Source organism: Triturus cristatus, chromosome 7, assembly GCF_964204655.1.
Source record: "Triturus cristatus chromosome 7, aTriCri1.1, whole genome shotgun sequence".
NCBI classification, from domain to species: Eukaryota; Metazoa; Chordata; class Amphibia; order Caudata; family Salamandridae; genus Triturus; species Triturus cristatus.
In genome coordinates, this window is record NC_140590.1 from 131,223,968 (window position 1) to 131,248,314 (window position 24,347).

The 24,347-nt window shown below is 44.2% G+C and overlaps 1 protein-coding gene across 2 annotated transcripts in view; it reads right to left on the reverse strand.

Annotated features, from left to right (window-relative positions):
- Positions 1-508: 508 nt before the first annotated feature.
- Positions 509-24,347, reverse strand: part of LOC146809019 (uncharacterized) — a 314,049-nt gene continuing 290,210 nt past the window's right edge. Inside the window, exons 4-6 of one of the 2 annotated variants that reach the window (XM_085615814.1) lie at positions 9,978-10,066; positions 6,467-6,598; positions 509-4,026 (exon numbers count right to left, since the gene is read on the reverse strand). In XM_085615814.1, coding sequence (XP_085471940.1) covers positions 3,937-4,026; positions 6,467-6,598; positions 9,978-10,066 — 311 coding nt within the window. In that variant the 3' untranslated portion in view covers positions 509-3,936. The remainder of the gene's footprint in view (positions 4,027-6,466; positions 6,599-9,977; positions 10,067-24,347) is intronic. The other variant, XM_085615813.1, reaches the window with a different exon arrangement.

The following is a 24,347-nucleotide window of genomic DNA, read 5'->3' on the forward strand; positions in this document are numbered from 1 at the left end:
ATATGGTCGTTCTGTTTCTTTTTCTTATTTATGGAAACCTATTTTTCTAAAAAAACATTATTATCTTGTACAGTCACTTTTGGGTTCCAATTTTCACTTGGGGACACCGAGCACCAAAAAACCTTTTTACGGTTAAAACACTTTGTATGTTTTTGATTCAAAAGAAATGTATATACCATTTATTGCTGTGTATAAAATACAGTATTGATTCAACTGTGTAGAGTTTTCTCTCTGTCCTCTGACATTACGAAGTCCTTTACAAATTCATTGCCATTGTGCATATATATATTGCCTAAATCATTTTTTATTAACCACTGGAACCATTGTTCTTCCATACCGAAAATTTGTTTGGGGCACTTCCCCTTAAATAAATAAATGAATAAATGGTCTTTACCTTAAAAAATAAAATTAAAAATATAAAGAAATTCATGCTAAAAGAAATGCAAAATGTCAGAGCGAAAGGTCCATTTAAAAGAATTGAATGGCAAAAATGCAGTGACACATTAACTTGTATAAATAATGTTCTGCATTTTAATCAGAAAAAGACAATTGGAAAAGTGCAATTATGAATTTCAAATTCGTAGAAAAGTAATAGTAATACAAGTGACTGGCATTCACATTATTTGAAGAATGCATTTCATTTTAAAATGAATGACAGAAAACCTTTTCAGGTTTTTGGTTCACAGGCTTGGCGAACGTGTTGGCCCAAATGCTTCTGTCTGACATACCCATACCCTTCATAAAGAAGTACATGACGTTTGAAACATTCTGGTAAATAATTTTTACAATTAAATAATGGACATGCAGTTCTATTTCCACTTGTTCAAATATCAAGTATAAAATATGACCACCACATAATTAATCTCTGAGCTCACTGTTCACTCTTTGTTCTCCATACCTGCTTTTCTTTCAGTGCAGTAACAGATACATTATCACCTGTTAGATAAACAGAGGCTAGAAGAAAAGTGTTTCTGATCTAGAGCAGACTTAGAATTAACTAAATTGGTCAAGAAATAAGTATGTATTTTTTGTTATAGAGGGAAGCATGGAAACTTTAAGTTAGTCTTGGCAAAAGCACTGAAACAAGTCTTAGAGCACCACAATGTTTCAAACTCTTGTAAACAACTGTCGGTGTTGAAAAAGAAGCACTGGTGCCGAGCAGCGGAAAACACCGGCACACATTAAGCACCTCAACAGAGTAGATAAGTTGACCTGAAAGAATGTAGTCAAATGAATATAAAAAACTGGTTTCGCAATTGCTGTGACAAAATGGTGTCTATTTGTTTAATTTAAAAAATAAATCTTCTATTTACAAAAGGATCAATAGGGCCCTCCGCATGACATTTAAACAGAATAGGATCATATCACTTCAGTCGAAATTGCTCGGTGAAAAAAAAGTTCGAGAGTAATATTCAGCTTCAGAACAAAATCTCCATCGAAATGTTTGAAATCGCAAATTTCCCAAATGCGAATGCTAGACTGAAATTTCACCTTGAAGCTGAGGTGATCCTTTTCATTGGTCTTTTTATCGGTCCAATTGTAATTCGAAAATGAGTATTTATTCAAAGTTATATTGTAATAATCTGTATATCGTAATTAAGTGTCATATAAATAAAGCAATGAAATTGAGACAATTTCTCATGAAGGAACACAATTCTTAAGATTTCTACCTATATCTATTGAAGGATAGAAAGCTGAGTTCACTTTCTGGAAATTAAACTTGTGATCTTAATGTGACCTTAGATGTCTGGTAGATCTTAGAAGATGTCAAACTCATTTATTCTACTTGCTCAGTACATAATTCATTTATTCATTTTAAATTGCTGAACGGGGCCAAAAGCATCACAATACTTTGCAAAGACAAACTCCTGTCTTCTTTTCAACCAGAGATTTTTGGGCAAAACCTCAAAAATCTGAATGCCTTTAGTCCAAAGCTAGCACCTCAGAGAAATATCTATTTTGTCTGCTACCCCATGATTTTGAACCAAATTGGAGAAATATTTGTTTTAAATTGTTTAGTTACAAACAGTGTTTTTATCACAATAGGGATGGAATTCATAGCCATTTTCTTTAAACGATGTTAGTTCTACAGATATTTTATAAAGCATGCAACAATATGAGTTAGAATGAGAGTAAGCCCAAGAAAATAATAAATACAAAGAAAAGTGTATAAAAATTAAATATGTTATAAGATAAATTCTCAAATGTTTCTTTTTACTGTTCACGACTCTTCTACTTTATAAATGCATCTGAATGCTATGCTCCCAGGATATAATTTTCAAAGATTGGTTCCGTGCTAACATTTTCATAGTCCTTGCACACATGGAGGGCTGTGGCTACAGTGACATTTGGTGACATTGACAGCCATATTTGTTTAACAGGACATAGCGGGTAATTAAGTGCTTTGACAGCGTGAATGTTACAAGGAAGATATGACTCAAAGAAAAACATTAGGTAAAAAGAAAAGTGTCTAAAAATAAAATATTGTAGAACTAAATTCTCAAATAATTATTTAATTTTCCCAAACAGACTCTTATACTTTATGAATGCATATGGCTCTATGCTTCCAGGATATGACATTGATAGGATGGTACCCGCACCGACAGAAGCCAACTGGAGTAGACATCTCTGCATTCGGGTCCATTTTGGTCCAAAAGCACTAATGTTTTCTACTTCAAAATGCTGCTGTCACGCTCCAGCAGATAAGATTTCAGACCTAAAGTCTTTAACAGCATCACTGAGATATAAAAATATAGCATACATTTTAAGGAAGATGTTTTATCATCATCCTCAAATACCGACTCAGGATTGTCACAGTAATTGATAGGAATGAGCAATGCTGGGGAATATGGAGGCCATTTTAGTACTGGCGTGTAATCAAGCAACTATTACATCGGCATATCGTCACCAAAGTATTGTCTGACAGACATATTGTATCATAAATAGTGTTTACAAACATATAACCCCTCTGGAGTTACTAACAGAAAATTGACACCCTATGGAGCAATATTTTTGTTAATGAAAATTCAGACATGATATTTCTTTTGACGATATTTTTTGTATTTTTGCTAATGGTGTGCTGATTTACATCCATCAAGCAGCCTGAATGCACCTGCGATCATCTTACATTGTAGGTGTGGGCTTTCGGTTGCTGCAACTGTGCAAACATGCACATGACGATGCTGATGTAATAATCAGCCCTTCCAATGAATTGCAGAGGAGATCGAAGCAAGCAGAGGAATAGCTAGGGTTGATAATTGAATCTGTAGAAGTTGGACAAGACTGGTGCCCAAAGTTTTGAAGAACATAGAAAAATTCAGAATGACGTTGCGTTGGGCCTTTCATCACGCACTCGTTGAACATTGAGAATGAAGATCAGAGAACACAAGGATTCCTGATTCTGTAGATGAATTGGTGTTTTCAAAAGAGGAAACATCAGCATTGAGTTCGTCCATGGCATTCCAATATTTGTAGATCCCTTGAATCCTCCCACTGTTTGTGCCTTTGAATAGCCACCTTTTTTTCAACCATGCTCTATCACTAATATTGACCCCAAGAGTTTATCTCCACAAGAAATGGAAGATGCTTGCTGTCAAGAATGAGCAATAACATATTCTTCAATATTATGCATCTATTGGGGCAAACATGTCGGAGAGCTGGGGGGGAGGGTGAGGCAGCTTTTTCATAGTTTTCTGTAGTTTTCAGTTTGAAAGAAAAGGTTTCTGGGTTGCACCTTTTTTATTCTCACCACTAAATGTTCCTTAGGATAGGAGACTTTTGATGCATGCTGGTCCAACACAGTGTTTTTTTGGGGTGCCTGCCAATGCATGCTATGCCATAATATCTTCATAACTCCGAGGTATGAGCCAGCACCATCCTCCCGCAGGTCCCTATTGGGGTGCCTTTGGGGCTTGTTTCCTTTGATTCCCATCCGGCTTATACACATGTAGCTAACTTTGTAGTCTTCTTTCTGGTCATGCCATCCACTGTTGAATCGGTGCTGTTTACCAGAGTGTTGTTTGAGTGCTGTAAAAGAGTGCAAATAACACGTTTTAGCAATTTTATATAGAGTAATACCTCTTTAGATTAATGCAATTTGCCCAAGAGATTTTCCTGATAACTTGGTGGAGCATTGGACCGTTTGACTGTCCATCAAACTCAGGGTCAGATTCTCAAAAACCATTACAGCGCATTCGGTGGACTTGGCATGTGCAATGATACCAAGGTCAAGTTTTGTAGTCACAAAACACAAATATACAGTTGGACTGAAATGTAGTCACACAATATTATATTCCGTATGGTGTACTACTGCGAGGGAGCTAATCTGCACCCAAGGTGGTGAGTGGACATTCCAGGATAGAAATGACATGGAAAGAAGGTCAACAACCACAAATGTTTTGGTTTGTGGGTATTTTAGGTGAAAACCTACATACATTAAGGCTAAGGCATTTTACTGAGAAGGGCAAGAGTAACTGTGTATGCAGGATTGGAACAGCCCCAATACTGACAGGGTCTTGAGAAGCTGATATCTCCAAGGAGATACATATTCACCAAAGGATCAAGTGCAAACACCCTGTTCCTTAGCATTGACAAATGCATAAATATATGCTATGCACATTTATGCACATGTAAATCAGTACACATGTCAGTGCTCTTGGAAAATTTGGACTCTTGCAGCTTCCCAGAAGTACTGCTGCGATTTTTGGTAAATTCCCACAATTGGTAAATTTGCTCCAAATGTAGGAATAAACATACAGAGGCAGATCTGCAAGATTTATATTGTGGATGATGACCATAATGAGTAATTTATCGGTGAACTAGCACTGCAATTAATTGGTAAAATGGATTACCATATGTCTCGCCAACCACCTTTTTAATCAAAAGGCAGTTTCCCTGTAATTAAGGAATGTCAAATGCAACCCGTTCATGGGAGCATACCAACTGGTTATGCAAGAACTAACCAAAGTTCTACTCTATACTAGATCGAAACCCATCAGGCAAAGACACATTATAACCGCTGCACAGTCCATTCAGCTCTCCAAATAACCAGTGAGCATCTGACCTCCACGTTTGCCTGTGTTTGTAGTTACACATATCAAACCAAATGTGTATTTCTTTGTGGACTGGACAACAACAACTTTAAAAATCCTGCACCACTGCATATAGAGCCTAAAAGAATTATGAGTAGGTGAATTTGTAATGCCCTTCTTAGACCAACGATGTGTCAAATATTTGCAGAAAGAAAGAGACAGATAGAGGTATGGAGGTAAGAAAAAAGAGAGAGGGAAAGAAAAGGAGGCATAAAGAATGTGTATGCGTCTGCGTATATGTCTTTAAGATGAGTCATAAAGTATGCAAATTGAGGATGCGCGTAAGAAGACACCTACATAGTGAGTGTGGGCACAGTAGAAGAGAAAGACAGAGCCGGCTATCAATTTAGAGGAAATATTGATATCGCTCAGGATTCATAACTAGACTTGATTTGGAGACAGTAGAGCATAGAATTGTGAGATGAGTTGAGGCAAACACGGAATTGGGAGCAAATATAAAGATACAATAAAGAGTTGGATTGGTAATGGAATTGTATTTGGGCTTGAGGCCAAGTACAAGGTTGACGGTGGGAATTGGATTGTTACTGTTATGGTGCAGTCTCTGCATGGGTTGTGGAATAGACTGAAGATGCTGCTGAGGATTAGGGGAGCAGTTGGAACTTAAGCAGTGAGGATCTGTCTGGAGATATGTTTGGGTTAGCAATAAAGTTGGGGTTGAGTAAAAGGCTGGTAATAGGATTGAGAGTAGGAACAGGGCAGAGATCCCATCTGGAATCAGATTGAGAATATGGATTGGTTAGGGTAAGGGATGTGAATAGAGAAAAGGCCAGAGTTAGTATTAGGAGTGGGTGGGACAAGGTTATAGTGAGGGTTGTGGTCAACATAGTAGCTAAGAGATAAACAGGTTAAGATCATGGTAAGCTAATAAAAAAAGTGAATTGTGTACTAAAGTAATGTTTTCTTCACATGCGTACCATATTTAAGTGAGTTTTTGTTTAAGGTCCATAGTAGCCATCATTGAACATTGGAAGTCTACGTTACAATCTAAAGCTTCTTAAAGGTGTCATTCTTACTACAAAAATAAGATTTTGCGGCAAAGTAGAACTTTACCCTTTTCATTTTAAGGATTTCACATTTGCCTTCTCCGTAGCAATACTGACTTGTTATAATAGAATACTCCATGCCAACAACACCACAATTAGACAGCAGGTTACTTATACAAAAAGAACTGGATTAATGAACTGCCCCTATGGTTTCTTCTAAAGCAGACAGAGTTTAGAGGCGAGGACCCCTTTTTGGAAGTCGGATCCTCTGAAAGGAGTGTTGGAAATATCAGTGGTCCAGCTGTGGAATGGGTCTGGGAGGGGCTCACAGTTAAAGTTTTTCTTTAGTAGAGACATCTTCACCAGACTTACCAATGCGCCTGAGATAGTAGAGATAGACGTGTTCCTGAATGTGGCGTTGTGGGCATTGTAGACGGGAGGCGGGAGCGTCAACGTTGACGAAGAGACCGATGCTTTGCTCCACCCTGCTTTGTGGGCTGCAGTCTGAAAGAAAAAAGAATAAATTCAAACAAATGAACTAGATATACTGTTACCCTCCTTTGGATACTTTGTAGGTTAATGGAATTTTAATCAACACAGCAAAGTGTGAAGCTTTAATTTTAGGATGCTTTAGAGTCTTTTTCTGCAGTATACAATGTATGCCCCACCTGGAGACGATCAATCATTTTGATTATCATGGCCTTAATTTAAAAACCAAAGAACAATAGTAAAAACAAAAGAAGAATCAAAAATGCTCTTATTTGAACTAAGTTTGGGCAATCGGCTATAGTATTCCCTTACTAGATTCAGCCATTGCTACTTAATGGTGTTCTTTATGGAAAGATTTTTCTTTTTGCTTTAACATGTCATCAATTTTCCAAGTTTTAAGAATTGTGTTCACATTTTTTATCCTATGGGTGGATTTGTGGATCTATAATCTGAAATAAACAGATAATAAAAAAGTATGAATATTATGGAACAGAGAGAAGATTCACCAGTCCTCACACTGGATGAAGAATACGACAATTTAGTAAGAGTTTCAGTCCCTGCAAAGTGCCATACTTTTAATAGTGCAGACAGGAATTTTATGACACAATATGATGCACTTATCCATGGACTTTACGACTGATCATTTCTATGCTAGCAAGAGATTTCATTTGAACTTCTTAAGTTTGCTTTCTGCATAGCATGCATAAGTGACGTCAGCGGCAGATACTTGAAGGGAGATCCTGTGCATGCAATGCATGGGAGCATCCAATGGTCATGCAACCAGCAAGGCGTGTCCTAGCCAGGACAGGATGGAATAGTAGCAACCCCAGGCACCCAGTGTCATTAACCAATGCATGCAAACTATGGCACCGCTGTGGCCCACTAGCCGCAAACTCCAACTTAAATTAATAGAAGCCGATACTCGACTCTCTGTTCTCATCTCTCCAAACCTCCCTTTGGACGAAGCTCAAAATCTAACTCTACATATGAGACCATTATACACACCTGCAACATTCACATGTTGACTACTGAATACAAGAACAGCAGCAAAACACTGTATGACCTCTTGATAGTTGGACTCAAGCCTTTTAATCAAGAATTGGTTAAGGGACACGTCCCTTTTCATTGTGGAGGATTTTGTCCTGGCTGACTATGTGTTGAGTTGTGTTCTGAAAAGGTTCAGGGGTCACTCTAGCTATCAGGGCTCATAATAACATAGCGGTAGGGAAATTTGTGCACAGAAGCCTGACACAGAGCACTTCCTGGTAACCTTCCCCCTGCCTGCGATACATCCTTTGCGAATTCATCTTGTGTCTAGAGGTAGCCTGTTCATGGATGTAAAGCATCTGAAAGTTCTGCGTAACTTTAATTATTGGACTGAGTGTCCGAAATCAGAAAAGTTAAAAAAATGTGATGTGTGGAATGGCGGACCTACATTTTCACTGGTTAGTTTTTAGCTGAACCACTAATTCAGGTCAAATCCAGGTCTTGTTCTTTTGCCACCGTAAAGAAACTAAAAGTCTTACCTTCTTTTACCCTATTTTGTTCAGGCCATAAGGCTCTTCAGTTCCTTATGCTAACTGTGACTACCTCAAAACCACTGAATACATAAAATAAATAAATAAACACTGAATACAAGGATTGTGACATCCAATGAAAAAAGGCACCTGTCTGATAAAGACCTCTTTAGTTGCTATTTGCCATTCCGTCCTGGGTTAAATGAAATACCTACATGCCGTGAAGCATTTGGCTCTGGCGCCAAGGCATGACGTTACTACAGGGACCGTCTGTAGCAAGCTAGCATTAAAATTGATTCCACAACTAAACATGGGTTACCAAATAGATGGTCAAGGTAATCATGAGATAAAGAGATGGAAAGTGTGGGGTGGTGGAAGAAAGAAGCATGAGGTGGAATCAAGGCTAGGGATTCAGGGTATTCATGAGATAAAGAGATGGAAAGTGTGGGGTGGTGGAAGAAAGAAGCATGAGGTGGAATCAAGGCTAGGGATTCAGGGTATTCATGAGATAAAGAGATGGAAAGTGTAGGGTGGTGGAAGAAAGAAGCATGAGGTGGAATCAAGGCTAGGGATTCAGGGTATTCATGAGATAAAGAGATGGAAAGTGTAGGGTGGTGGAAGAAAGAAGCATGAGGTGGAATCAAGGCTAGGGATTCAGGGTATTCATGAGATAAAGAGATGGAAAGTGTAGGGTGGTGGAAGAAAGAAGCATGAGGTGGAATCAAGGCTAGGGATTCAGGGTATTCATGAGATAAAGAGATGGAAAGTGTAGGGTGGTGGAAGAAAGAAGCATGAGGTGGAATCAAGGCTAGGGATTCAGGGTATTCATGAGATAAAGAGATGGAAAGTGTGGGGTGGTGGAAGAATTGAGGCAAGAGGTGGAATCAAGACCGGGCTGCATTGGTATTCGGCACCCAGGTAAATGGCAGCTCTGACGAAAGGCTTCTGAGACAAACATTGGGCCCCAACAGTTATTCTTTCACAAATTAAACTCAGTCAAGGGCTTTGAGATTTCTGCCAGTGTGTCTTTTCATTAAAGCATTTTTTGGCATAGATAGTGGTGGGTTCCATATGAGGGAAGGACTCATGCAGGTAAGGACTGTGATGAAGAAGACCTGGACTCGGAGAAATATGATTAGCAGTAAGTAAGCGGGTCATTGTCAATGAGAGTATCCCTCCTACCTTTCTCCAGTCTTACCCAGAGAAAGAAAGACTCTTGATCTGTGCGGCTGATATGTGTGGCGCCTCAGGTGTAATGTGGGGGAGGAACTCAAAAACATGCAGGGTGAGCTGTTACTCCCCAATCTCTGAAACAAAATGAATGAGGAAGTATTCGTATAGCCCAAAGGCTTCATGGCGCTTGAACTGAGACTAACCATTTTGGACAACTCAGCAAAACAGCTCTGTTTGGAGTGCTTTTCAAAAAGATGTATGGCATTCTATGCACTGCAAGTTAAAAATTAATTCAAATATACATTAAAATGACTATTCCCTGCCGCTCAAGGCATTCTTTTAGCTCTGGAGGTCCGAATTAGCCCGAATTGTCACACTTGGATGAGTGTGATAGTAGTTGTTTTGTTACTATCATCAGCAACACATCAGGGTCAATGTGTGGTGCAAGCTGTATTGGCCTCCTAACGAGAGCCCTGGCACTTATTTTTTTCACAAATTAAGCACTGCATTGAAAGCAACATTTGTAAGAGAGAACAGGCCTTCTTTTCAGGTTCAGATGTGTGGGGAATGTCCTTGGAATGTTTCGCAGAGAAGGAGGGCCTGCTTTACAGAAGTAGAAGCAACAGACCAGCAGCCAGCTCTCACTAACCCTCTCATTAACATGCCGCAGCTTTGGCCTCCCCAGTCTTGCCCAATGAACTCACCGTGGCTTCCACTGTCCTGGTGCCATCCGTCTGTGCGCGGCCCCTACTTGAATTATTCGGGTACGGAGCAAGTGGCCGCTGCTTTTGACCTGCAAAGAATGATAGAAAATTGTTCCCATCATTTGATGGTGGATGTAAACGGCATGTCCGACTAAACACTACATTTCACCCTACAGAAGAAGCAATATCACTCTTAGCGCTGCTTGACTTGGGTTTTTTTTTTTTTAACAGAAAAGCACATATGAAACCAGAACCTGAAGTCTGGTCCGTGACACCGACACTTTTTAGGTCTGGTTACAGAGCTTTCTACTCTCGTTACCTCATGTCATTAGTTCTTCAAAAGAGTGCAATACAAAGTACGGAGAAAGAGCGGGTTTTGGGTCCGCCGACTTCAGTCATTAACCTACATGTGTTTTTCATTTATTTAACGTGTTTTATTACATTTGTCAAGAAAATACAACATACATTGTGACTGGTCCAGAATTACGAAACATCTGCAGGAGTGTCTTCGCACCTGACCATGTGTCAAAATGAAGCGATGAGGGTGGGAGGGAGTCAGGATTGGGGCTGGAGACCAGAACACTGTTGGAAGACGTCAGAGTGCATGAGTCTAATAGGGCTGAACCGCGCAGACGGTGGTAGGATTAGGTGGAAAAAGGCCACAGGAGATGGGTTTGGGGGTGCGCTATCGGTCGGGCCCAGGCAGGAAAGAGGAGAGATTCACCCCATGGCTCACGGAGTCAGGGTGTCATCTTGGGTAAGAGTGAGGAAATGTTGGAGGGTGGGAATGGCAGTGACGGCTGGTATTTAACGGAAGTAGGAGGGCAGACCGAGAACTGAGAATAAATAAAAATTAAAATAAAATAAACACTGACCTGTCTGCTGTCTGCCGCTATCGGCTCCTCTCCCTCTTCGCCTACTTCCAGGGCAGGCAGCACCCGGCTCCCAGCCTCCAGATAGCCAATCACAAAACACTGCAATACAGCGCTTTGATTGGTCTGAGCGTCGTGGATCAGCGCTCAGCCAGACAATGGGAGGCTAGGCATGTTCTCCATGCAGGCTATAATTTGTATTTGTATTTGTATTTGTATGTCGATTTGTAGAGCGCGATTGCTGCCCGGGGGCGTCCAAGCGCTAAAGTGCACATGACTGTTTGAGCAGTCCGAGTCCTGCGCGCTTGGAGTGGGCAAACCACTCCTGCCGTGCCCTGTTCTGTGAACAGAGCAGCCCCGCCCCTACCCAGCTGAGCAAGGGGAAAAATAACATGAGAATAACAACGAGTTATTATCATTTAATTTTTTCTTCTTTGACCTGCTCAGTGGTGCGACAGTCCTCCTCCTTAGCGGAAGTGCCGCCACTGGGAAATGGGTCATTTATAAATGCGCCGAACCTCCTCAAAGCGCAATGCCTTACTCTCGGACCTTCCCCATCACTGCACAGCTCCATGCCATGATGCCAATCCAGGGGGCTGGGAAATGTACCCGTTAAGGGTGATAGCACGTTTAGTGAGAAGTATTATTAAACCTGCGAAGAGTGTCTTGCCTACCACATGCTTTCCGTGTCTAAAATTATCTAGGTCACAGGCCTCCCAGGCTGTATTACTGGATTACTACTAGTTCTGTCACCTCGAAAAGCATGGTGTGGACTGCCTGCCAGTAAGAGAAGAGGGTGGGATAGGACATAGCATGTGCTGGACGTCTGCTGAGGACTCCTGGCAGCACAGGCATTCCAGATGTGTCACAGGGTAAAAACGGTTAAGCTGGTGTGGTGTGAGGTATGCTCTATGGAGAATGTTGCATTCTATGCTCTGAAACTGGGCCTTACGGAAGACCTTGTGTGAGTATTTGAGTGCTCTGTCCCATTCAGAGTCATGGAGTGCACGATCTATATTGGTGTCCCATTTGTCCCAGAGGGAGACGTGAAGTTTCCATGTGATCTCTTATGGCCGTCTAGAGCCACATGATAAGGCCACGTACTGTCCCCATGGTGAGAAAAGTCTGGATAGTAGAGTGCATGGGAGGCGTGGTGTCTATTATGGAGCATTGAGTGCCATATCTGATGACACTGGCGAAATTGACCCCTGGGGAGGGAAAAGTCGTTGATCAAGAGGTCGATAATTAAAAGTTGGCCATCTATGAACAGGTCTCCTACGGTAGTAAGGGAGCAGTCATGCCAGGTTGTAAGGTCTCTGGATGTATGAGGGTCAGGAACAGACGAGAGATACAGGACTCGTGACGTATAAGGACCAATGTCCGCCTATTGCATGTGTGCGCTATGGTTACCAAATGTCTGTGAAGGGGGCTACCATAGGTAACAGCAAGCTCTGGACTTCTGTGAGGGCGATGGAACTTGCTACGATAGTCACCGGGTGAGCCAATAAAGTTGGGAAGCTAAATAATAAACCTTGAACAAAGGTGTGCCAAGACCACCCTTCTCCACAGGGAGTTACAGTTTCTGTAAGGCTATGCAGTGGTGTTTGTTGCTCTAAATAAGTTCTTGAAGTAGAGCATCTATATCATGGAAAAAGCTATGGGGAGGGACTACGGGACGGTTAACGAAGTGATAAAGAAGGCAGGGAAACAATGATTTTAGATATGACTGTTATGCCCGTCAGGGCTAGCGGGAGCGATTTCCAAAATTGGACCTCAGATTTCATGGCTGTGTTTGCTAGATGTTGCCTTCAAAGAGATCTGAGTGGGAATGGTATAAACAAACCCCAAGCACCGAATGGCTGCACTCCTCCATTCAAGACGACGCCCTCTCATTCAAACCTCAACTGGGGGCATCGAGGCTCCCAGGGAGAACACACAGGATTTCACCCAGTTGACCTGCAGTCCCATGAGGCATGCAAATTAACTCAGCATGGTGTGACTAGGGGAGAGGACCGCATGGATGTCACATACGTAGAGTAGGAAATTGTCAGTGTAAAGGGAAACTGCATAGGTCACTCTGTTGAGAGGGATTCCCCAGGCCTCTCCCTCTAATCGGAGCAGGGCGGTAAGAGGCTCCATCACAAGTGTGAACAAAAGAGGAGAGAGGAGACAGCCCTGTCTGGTGCCCCTCTCCACCGGGAACACCTGGGAGACCAGTCGGCCCAATAAACCTTGAGATTTGGGAGCGCAGTATAGTAAACGCATGTATGTCCGGTGGTACTTTCCCACTTCTAGTGTGGTGAAAACCTGGAAGAAGTAGTCCCATTCGAGGGTTTCAAAAGCCTTTTCTAGATCAATGTCGGAGGGATGGGTGGAAATGAAAGCTAGGAGGCCGTATAGGTTTATCAATAGTGGATTTGTTTTATTGAACAACAGTAGTAGAGCTAGTATTAGGTGGTAGATGAGCTGGATGACAGGATGGTAGTTCTGTCCCTCTTGACATTGGCTCCGCCCTCTGGATGGTCACTCCCCCAGGATACTCGGAAAGAGAGAAAAGAGAGTGGCGGTCAGTCACCTGAACTATGGTTCCTATACTGTTTTATACCCTTCACCACACCCAGTGAGGATAGTGCTCAATGGCTGCTGTTCGAGTGGGGCTTTCTTGTGGAGGATGGGGAGTGAGGGAAGTCCTGTGCCAGGGTTAAAATGAACAAAAACAACACAGGATTGCCTCTCCTCTTTAGGACAAGAAGAGGGGTTCTAGTTACACCCCTTATCCTTGTTGCCTCCGGAACACCCCTAACGGTCCTAAGTTTGTGAGGCGTCCTATAACATAAATTTCACTGCGCCTCTCGTGCCTTCCTGGACTCTTAGTCCGAACCACTCAGTGTGCTCCCCTTTTGTTAATATCCCCCCCTTTGGTGCACCCCCTTCCCCTTTATACGCGCTTACCGCCAATGTCGCAACTCTCCTGAGTTATGGCGGCAAACACGCGTCTCCTTGGGGCGTCCACCAGTCCTCACTCCACACATCAAGGTCGTCCTCCGTGGCAGCGCCCTTCGTCCTCTCGGTCTCCAGCTTGGGTCATTCAGGCACTCTCGGCTTTGGGGATTCCCTCTGCTCTGGCTCTGCTCCTTCAGCTTTGGGGATTCCCTCTGCTCAGGCTTCTTGGCATCTCCCTGGTCCGTGTCTCCTTCTTCCGGGTTCCGCCGAGGCTTCTCTTCCGCACCGCCTCGGCCTTTGATTGGCTCCCTGTGGAGGCGGACTCCTCGTCACTCTGTAAGGGAGAGGGCATGAGGACATTTTTAGGTCTCAGCTCGAAGGCTGTGCTTGCGCAGTCTCGCTCCGAGATTTAATGTTAGGAGTGGGGCTTTAACCCGCCCCTTTTTTTTTACCTCTTCTCCATTGGCTGGACTCTGAAATACTGGTCAGCCATTGGAGAAGAGCATTGTCTCTCCAAACAAGCCCCATCTTTTTCGGATTCGGGGGCGTGTTTTTTACTTTCTTTCTCTCCTCTGGAATGTAAACATTCCAGCCAATGGCAAGGGGAGAGAAAGAAAAACACGCCCACGAATCCGAAAACGCCGCTGCGTTTCTCCAAGGCATTTCTGCTTGGCCTCGGAGAAAGGCGGTGGTGTTAATGGCGTCCTCTCCCCCTGCTGTCGGCTCCCGTGTCCGGCTGCTGCTCAGTAAGTCGTATATGTGTCTTTGGTGTTGCTTGTAAAATTACGCTTTTACAACCTGTTTTATGTTGTAACAGACACTTTCGGACACGCAGTCGTCTGAATGTATTTTATCATTGAAAGTCGAGGCGGGAGAGGGAGTTCCGCCTCTCCCACCTGCATGTGGGGTGGCTGCTTTGTTTTCCTGACCTTGGTTTCGAAGTTGTTTTGAGACTGTTGCAGACAGGTGCCGAGAGTTGTGCTTTGTGTCCGGTTACTTTCATGCGAGCTCTTCCGAAGGTAGTTTGTGGCCCAAGGACTATAATGGCTGTAGTTTCTATGCCCTATAGAAAATGTAGCTGGATGGCTGTCACTAGATGGATGTCAGGTGGCTCTGTGTTTTTTTTTAGAGAGCATGCAGTCCATAAAGCTGGAGCAACGAGCTGAATCCCCCGAGCGACGGCGAATCGAGCAGACCGAGTAAATACTGCAAGCAGGAGTCGAGGGATAACTGCGCCTACCTCGACAGCTGCATGACCTAACTTTGAGTGCAATGCCACATCCCCCTCGTTAAAACTCACTGGAGAGGAATAGTCGTAATCTCAACAGTCAACTGGCAGGAAACGAGCGATCCTAGTGGAAAATGCCACAATTAGTGACATTAAGGGCCTAATTATCATGATTCGTGTAAATGTGTTTTACTCTTACAGTAGTCCTGGTTTACTCATGAATTTCAGGTATAAATCTGTCATTTGGGACCTCAGTAGAAATGCGTACTATCATGGAAGATTTGTGTAGGAGTAATTGTGCCCTTCTCTTGTAGTACCGGTTTCAAGAGTGAATGAGGAGCGCTCTTGGCTTACTTCAGGCTCGCCTCCAAAATTCAAGAGTACTACGAGAGTAAGCCACAGCATAATCTTTGTTAATCGGTCCAAGAGGGTTAAGATTGGATCCTGAAATTTGAATGACCGGTTTCCCGGAGGCTCTTCGAAGGTTGCTAACAGCACTCCTGGACCTCTAAACTTACATGTCGTGAGAGAATCTGAGCTTGCTTTGCCCACACTTCCTGTGAGGCATGCTGGTGCCCTTCCAACAATTGATGAGTGAGCTTTTAGGTGTGCAGCTGCTGTCTGTGTTGAAGCCTGCTGTGCTCAGCCTTGTACTGCAGGTAAACGGAGTACTCTTTCTGGAGTCTCTTCTATCTCCGAGTAGTACACTCGTGGCAAAGAGGTCAAGGTGCATATTTCTTGGCTTCTCTTTATCTCTACATTTTGCTTGATGTTTATTATTTTCAACTCTTCTCACTTGGGCGTGCACTTACGTTTCGTCACCTGAACTGAAAGGCTAACTAGAAGCAGAGCGGCATGTCTGCAACATATAAACATTGAGTAAAACATTAACTTCAACTGTGTGGCTATGTGTGTGTGGCTCTGTGTGTGTGGGGGGGTGGCTCTGTGTGGGGGTGTCTCTGTGTGGGGGTGGCTCTGTGTGGGGGTGGCTCTGTGTGTGGGGGTGGCTCTGTGTGTGTGGGGGGGTGGCTCTGTGTGTGTGGGGGAGGGTCTGTGTGTGTGTGGGTGGTTGTGTGTGTGTGGCTCTGTGTGAGTGGGTGGCTTTTTTTGTAGGTGGCTCTATGCGTGGTGGGTCTGTCTGTGTGTGGGTAACTCTGTGTGTGTGTGTGTAGGTGGCTCTGTGGGTGGCTCTATGGGTGGCTCTATTTGTGTGTGGGTTGCTCTATGTAAGTGGCTCTGTGTGGGTGGCTCTGTGTGTGTGGGTGGCTTTGGGTGTGTGGCTCTGTGTGTGGGTGCAAATACAATAGGTCTCGCATTTGAGAGTGATTAAGCTGTTGACATTGTAAATAACAATGCCGTTTCTTTAAATGTTTTAAAAACAAAAACATAAACAACAAGCATTGGCAATGCCAATCGGTCTCGCCATTAGGATCTTATATGTATTTAACTATGCAGCATAGTGACAGGGCTGGGTTTTAATACTCACTCACTAATTTGATCCAATTTTTGTGGTCGAAATGTACGGCTTAGCTTCCCTTCCACCATTCTTACCTTGATTGAGCTAAGAATCTGGGGCGCATCTATGAACAGTGCAGCAGGTGCAGTGGCACCGGAGACCAGGAATGTTGGCTATCGAGCCCAACTAGGGCTGTGTTACTACAAACTGTGCAGAGCGGGTGGTTGGAGGGAGTATTTTCACTGTTTGCAGGAGGGCCCATTGACCCCTTGCTATGCCACTGCTGAAAATTCAACATTAGGTTATTACACTGACGTCCACAGTGCTGACATAACCTCACACGTAGCTATGTGCTTAAGACCATTGAAAGCCTTAAACAAACAAAATGGTGCTATGAAAGAACACAGTCCGTCATCAGTCACGTTAGAAGACTAAAGCTGTGATGTCTTACTACCATATACCAAACAGGTTTGCATTCCTAATTGCAAAGCTGTCCGTTCACAGGTGAGTAGGTGCAGTATAATCACCTGTCTCTCCCATGCCTTTCTTGTTCTGCTCGGTCAAGCTTCTTAGGTCATGCGCCTAGATTTACTAGGATTGCGCAAGTGCTGATACACAACGAACGCTGCATTTTTAGGCCTTTTTAATGGTCAGTAAATTGACTAAATGCTTTTTGTCGCTTTGCGCCATGAGAACACCCATGCAAAGCCACTGTAAATAACTCAGTTGGGATGTTGGTGTGCCACTGTGTAGCTGGGTTGGTATGTAGTGTTAATGAGCTGCATAGGGCGAATGCTGCTCCAGGCGGGACATCCTACTTTTGCCTTCATTATGAGCAACAAAGCATGCATCAGGGTTGATTAAATTATGCGGCAAGAAAAGCCAAAAACAAGTAGGTTACAACCAGCGCCACTGGAATTATGTAATTTTGTAAATGCAGCATTATCCGCATAATAAGGGATAATGGATTTACCACATTGACACATAACCCTCCATTTACTAACTTGAAAATGTCAACAAAAACTAATTTTAGTTTGCACAGATAAAAAGTTTCCAAATAAACGAGAACACTTAGACCCAGAGAGACTCGTTACAGTTCTTTCACAGTCTCACCATTTCAAAACTGAAGCGTTTTCAATATGCTATACAATGAAGCCATAGTTGTTGCTTAATTATCTTATGCAACTTACAACCATTGGCAAAGCCAACGCCCTGGCTTGTTGGAGGTGTAATGTCACTTGTTGTATCATATATCTGGATACAATGACAGAAGCAGAAAAATACCAGTCAGGCGCCACACTAAGCTAAATATAGATTTTCAGCATACCGGTTTTTAAGCCACGTCCTTAATTACATCGACCACGCCCCTTTGAGAGACCCCCCCCCCCCCGTTTTTTTTATCCTACTTAAAGCCCTGCATAACACCCTACCTCGGCCCCGACAGGTGGGCAAAGTATCCAACCCAGGTTTCTCTTTTACGTGTTTCTATGGTCTGTGCAAATCATCTCTCTACAAACCTGTAAATAAGTGCAACCATAAAACCTGCAGTTGCTACTGCACACCACGAAATGAATGTCCCCCTAAACATTTAACTACAGCGCCACAAACTGAGTGGAACACTTTCCATCTGCCACAAAGGGGTGAGAGGTTGAGATGGCTTTTTTAGATAAAGATGAAAAATAAATACATAACCCCCCTCCCCCCAAACCTCTGTAGTATACAAAATAATGTTACCATTAAGACGAGCTCCAACTTACACAAAACATGAGAAGCGCATTTCAGCACAGGCATATTATTATTCTCAAAATATGGGTCTTCTGTTTTTTGCCCTCTTGAAACTAGAAGGCTGTATTATATGCACACCGCACTTTCCGCACACTACATCATTTTCCGTTTGCGTCTTATGATAAATTGCAGGAGCGCGCGGTAGCCGCCATTAACGCTCCATCTGCTGCACTCTAACACTAATGCGGCGCACATCTTTCTCCAGCCATGTACATTGTGACTGACTTTCGATGTACGGAGGTCTTAATGAGTGAAATATCTACGCATCTATTGACCTCGCATTAATGCATACACTTGCACACGCACTCTTCACTATCACAGTGGTGCCCCCAGTTTTAACGGTGGCCCCTTCTGTGCCAACTATAGAAAATAATTTTTAGATTTTAAGCAACATTACTCCTCTTACCGCGATTGCCCGACCCTGGGAATTGAACTCTTTTCATAAATGTTCTCTGTGTAATACATTTTTATTTATAACACTCCAGTGCTGTGATGCCATATACTAAACATGCTATAGATGTAACACAGCATTCCGCGTGTGTATTATATGTGCCGTATGTGTGTTAGATCACTGAAGGCCAGTGCTATTGAAGGGGAAAAATGACCAAAAGCCAAACTTATCTTTGCAGGGCACAGTGAGCAGTGAGGTCGTGGGTTCAATCCCAGGCAGCACGGCAGCAGATGGCCCTTTTTTTTTTTATTGAATAATGATTTGGATGAGGCATTCATGTTGTCTTTAATGAGTCCCCACAGGGCCAATCACTTGAAGTTCATCTTCGCTGTCTCTTAGCCCAGGGACACACAACTCACCCAGTTCCTCGCGGTATTCCCTCTATCTGCTAACACTCCCAAAAGCAGTAAAAGAGAAACCGAAGAGAGGAGGGACATTCTAGGGATAGGTTGGCTTAACACATCAAGAGAAGGAGGAACCACAAATAAACCACAAGAAAGGAATGGATAAGCTTCTCACAGTCCAAGATCATTGGATAATAACTAAATAAAGGAGACTCTGATAGTTCATTTCAGTGATCATGAGAACATAAAAGCATGCGCGAAGTAAATGTGCATGCGATCTAAAAACATCATGTGTTTCCCGTTGCACTTGCTTGCGTTGTAAATGTTACCTTAGTAAATGTGCACACGATCTAAAAACCTGCGGTGTTAAGCCTCCTGCGATGTAAAAGCCGCGTTGCGATGGCAGCGCGTGAATACAGAGTCGTTGTAATGGGTGTTTCCCCCTTGCGATCGTGAAATTCGACATCCGTCCACTCCTGCAGCCTCGCGTGCGCACGCGCACTCACACACACACACACACACACACACACACACACGCTTCCACTCATCACACGCTTGCTTAGGCAGCAGTGGATGCCTGCTTGTGCCCCGGGGGGACCGCGCAAAGTGCATTCTGATAGAGAAGCACTGTAGTAGGTCCCTGCTTGTGCCCCAGGGGCCCTGGAAAGTGCACGCAATGGAAACAGAGATAAACCCCTTTAAGGGGCTTGTCTTGAAGCCAGGAGAGGTGGCGTATCACATAAGGCTGCCGACGTTGAAGCTGAAGAGCAGAGTTCGATCCTCGGCTTGGGCTGTATTAATTATAAATAAAAAGGTCCGTGGCGTGGGCTGTATTAATCAGAAATAATTAAACAGATCTCAGATGAGATTTGCGAGAGACAAATAAAACAAGCATTGTGGGGAGAAACAAATACAACAAGCATTGGCAATGCAATACAAGCATTGGCAAATCAGGTGAGAGTGGGGACGGGAGAAAAAAATAAAACAAGCATTGGCAATACAAGCATTGGCAAAACAGATGAGAGTGGGGATGGGGGAAACAAATAAAACAAGCACTGGCAATGCAATCATATGGGGGTGAGAAGGCATTGTAAGAAAGTAGTCTGTGCAGTAAAGGGGTCAATAGCCGTGGAAGGACACAAAGGAGGGACTAACAAGCCTACAGCCAATTGGAAGGCACCATTTAAGACACCAACCAATGAAAATGATTGTTGGAGAGTGGGTGGAGCTTGTATACACTGTAGTGTATACTGCATGTCTCAACGAGACAGCGCAAGCGCTGCCTAGGCGAGACCTAAAAATAATGTCATGAGCAATGCCAATACCTTTAACTTTAACAATGCCGAGACAATTGCATTGTAAATGCTTGTTAACCCTGTAGTTGCTTTCCTGACTTCCCTCATAGACATTGAGTGGAGTGTTGGGGCAGGTTTTGCGGCGCCCCTATCCAGGCTCTTCACAACAATCAAGAATAAGGCACACACCATATGAGAATTGGCGGGCCTTGATCATCAGATGGAAAAGGCGTCATATGTTTTGGGACGTGCTACACCCTGGCAAAAACCTGTTCTGATCAGGGCTAACTAGGTCAGGCAGCACCTAGGCTATTCCCCAGAATGTTGTAATCTTCCCCAGAATTTTGTAATTTGTGCCAAGAATAGCAAGGGTCAGCACATCTGTTCAAGTCCTTCTGCATAGTGTTCATGGCGTCCAGAAGTGCCTCCTGTTTGGAAGCATCAAGGACCACAACCTTGTCCAGGTCAGAGATCAGGCTCTAGGCCCTGGTTAACTATGAATCCAGTGTTTTGTGATCACCAGATATTTATTGGACACAAAGCCAATGTGTGCCCACTTTAAAGGTGTCACATTCAACTGTGCACGAGGTTGCAAAGCCACCATTGGTGGAGAAGTACTGAGTGATGTGTTGAGTGTGTGAGGCTTGGAAGGCAGGGTCTTCCAATGTCTCCATGGGAAGGCGCAACATAGGCACCAGAGCTAGTGGGATGCTCCAAGAGAGGTTGACCGTGTGTGCATCATATTCAGAAAGGATGTAGCCCCTATAGTCTGCCTGGTGCACGGTATCCAGGAGAGTGGCCACAGAAAAATGCAGTCAAGATGCACGCAGAAATCATGTACCTCTGAATAAAAAGAAGAGATCCACTCCCCACGATGTAGCAACCCTCATGCTTGATCAATGACGAATGGTTGGCGCCTCTCTGCTGATGCACCGCCTGGGCATGGGAGGGGCGCAAGGTAAGGGGAACTGAAGCAGTCCAAGGAAATATCAAGTAGGCAATTGTAGTCGCTCACTAAGATCCATGGGGTACCCATTTTGTGTGCGAGTATTTGGGAAAGTGTGGTCCAGAAAGCCTCTTGCTCAGTATTAAGGGCGTATATTCTTCCCAGGAGAACCCTGGAGCCATCAAAACAGCCTTCTACATTAGCAAAGCGTCCCTCCTTGTCCACTATGGTGTCAATTACCTAGAACGGTAGACTGGCGCAGACCCAAACAAGGGCACCGTGTGCATATGCGGAACGTGTGGTGCCTGTGACGTGACTTCTCCAGCACTTGCAGAGGCACTGTAATTCTGGTAGTGTGATGTGCATCTCTTTTAGGAGGATGATTTGGGTGCTGTGGCATTTGACAAAAGAGTAAACAGCGTACCGCTTCTTCACAGAGTGCATCCCTCTGACATTTAGGGTCAAGAGTCGGCTGTCTGCCTGGGGGGCCATGTCATGGGCAGGGTGTGTGTGTCCCAGGGGATCCTTACTTTTGGCCACGTTACAAGAGCCATTCCTTCAGTGATTGTTATGTAGTTGAGGTGGGGAATATTACTGCCCTGGTACAGTCAATGTGGTTAGGGGAGTGGGTGAGGGTAAAGTGCTATAATGCAGGATATCCAAACCGGTGGAAAGGAAGTACCATATCTGAAGGAGGGGCTATGGCTTGCCAGGGGATGAAAGGGCAAAATGAGAGTTGTGTGGCCACCTAGATTTACAATGAGGGTAGTGGCCGGGGCCCTACAAATCCGTGAAGGTCAGGGAGTGGGGAGGAGGGAGAATAAGGACTGGAAGGGATGTCTGGAGGATTGCGGCCAGGTCAGACTATAGTATCTGCGGTCTGTGGTGTGACCAGTGGTGGGTGGGAGCCAAGGTGGTGTCCATGCATGGTGATTCAGTCATCATTGGTTGTAAACATGTGCAGACACCGATCATCTACCGAAGAGCTGCCACTGTCCCATAAGGAAGCCACTGCTTGGATTGCCCACCATTTATCCTTGATGAGCTGTTCTGCGTGTGCGAATCTGGAGGGCAGGGGGGCTCCTCGTGTGTCTCAGTGTCCCTTTCAGTGTCCTATGTTTGCTGATCTGGGAGGCACCCCCTCGTGGGTTGATGACGTTCCAGCTTGCTGCTCGTACAACCCGTCCGACACATCCATAGGGTCTGTGAAAAAAAGGGACTTGTCCTCTGAAAGAATCTTGAGGTGGGCTGGGAATATTAGAGAACATTTTATTCTGAGCTTGCGAAGCCACTCTTTGGCACTCAGGAAATAGGACCACTATTGTTGTGCTGCAAGAGTGTAATTGGGGAAGAACACAATCGTGTGATTGTCCAGGGTTAGGGGGCCTGCTGTACATGCAGCTCACAGGATAGTATCACGGTCTCTGTAGTGTAGTAGCTTGGCCAGCACGAGGCGAGGTGGAGCACCTAGAACTGGGTTCGTGATAGGACGCTGTGTGTCCTTTCCAGAGAGAAAAACGAGGTAAGGTCTGCAGCAGGTACAAATAAGCAGATCCAGCCATCTAAGAATGCCAATGGGTCATGGACCTCCAGGCCCTCCGACAGGCCCACGATTCGAATTTTGCTTCTCTGGGAGTGGCCCTCGCCGTCCTCCGCTCTATCCTCTTGGATCTTAACTCGGGACTGAAGGTCCAACAATGACCATCGTGCATCAGTCATTTGAGGTTAGAGTGCAGCCATCTCCTTCTCACTTTCCACCACACGGTCAGACAGCTTCCGATGGTCGTCCCTGAGGAACCCGAATTCGGTCATCAGGGTGTCCATTTTTGACTTCATGGATAAGCAGGAACTCTCCGTGGCCATGAGGACCTTGTCGAGTTTGTCATACAGAGATGGTGGATTGTTTTGTGCAGCATCTGGATTGTGAGTTTCTGGCACCGTAGTTTGTTGCTCCACTGCCGGGTGAAGCGGAGGGGGCATCGCCACCCTTTTTCTGCCCATTGTGGTTGTCACGGGGGAAGCAAGGTGGGACATTTCCACCGACAAGGGTGCATGAATGGGGTGATGGGAGGAGTAGAGGGCAGCAATGGGATAGTGCAGAGCTTGGGCCCTGATGTCCCAAGAGTGTAGCAAAGCTCCCCTTCCCCAACTGCGTTGCTTGGTCCTTACCTGATTGCTCACCTGCTTCCCCCGCGAGGGCAGCTGTCCATACCCTGCCCAGATGAGTGTGACTGGCAAATATGTGGGTGGGCTCCACCCTGCGAATAGAGTCTGCAAGCAGACTGTCACGGAGTATCTTTCCGTGTTATGAACCCCAATGTACCCCAAACTAGGCCTGAGTAGCTATACAACTTTTTTCTTACATTTGTCCTACCTTGCTCTGCATAACAGTTCTAAGCACTGACCTTTTACCCAGTTATGTGCTGAATAAATGTGATTGGTTTCCTTGAAAACTAGCCTAATTTATTATGCATGAGGATTGTTAGAGATGTCTCTGCATTTGACGCACATAACAGCATGAACATACTCTGTTTAAAAGTCATGGTCATCTTCATCCTAGGGCGAAAGAACTCCTTAGCATAATCGCAGGTATTGTTCTATGCTCAGTTGCATAATCGCACTCACAACATATCGATTTTGTAAGGAACTTCAAGGCTATCTTTATGATATAAAAGACCTATACCAACACTAGATAGAAGCTTCCATGCTGACACAAGATCCTGGGTTCCCGGCCTGAAGAAGCTACAACACACAGTGGTCTGACATCCCTTGCGGGGTGTTCAACTCGAGACCAAGACGGGGTCTTTTGTTCTCTCACATCAGGTAATGAGGTTGGCTCTTTCCTAGGGGAATCTTGGCTTGACACCCACATACATGCTTGGTACACTTAGATAGGTTTTGAATCATAGGAGTATGCTCGATTACTGCCATGTATCTATATGCCTGCATATATTTACTGTTTTAGCACCATGGTAGAATTCTACCTTTTATTTACTCTGTTGGTACCTGTAATCTTATATATCTGTTTCTGGCTAATGATTGTCACAGCA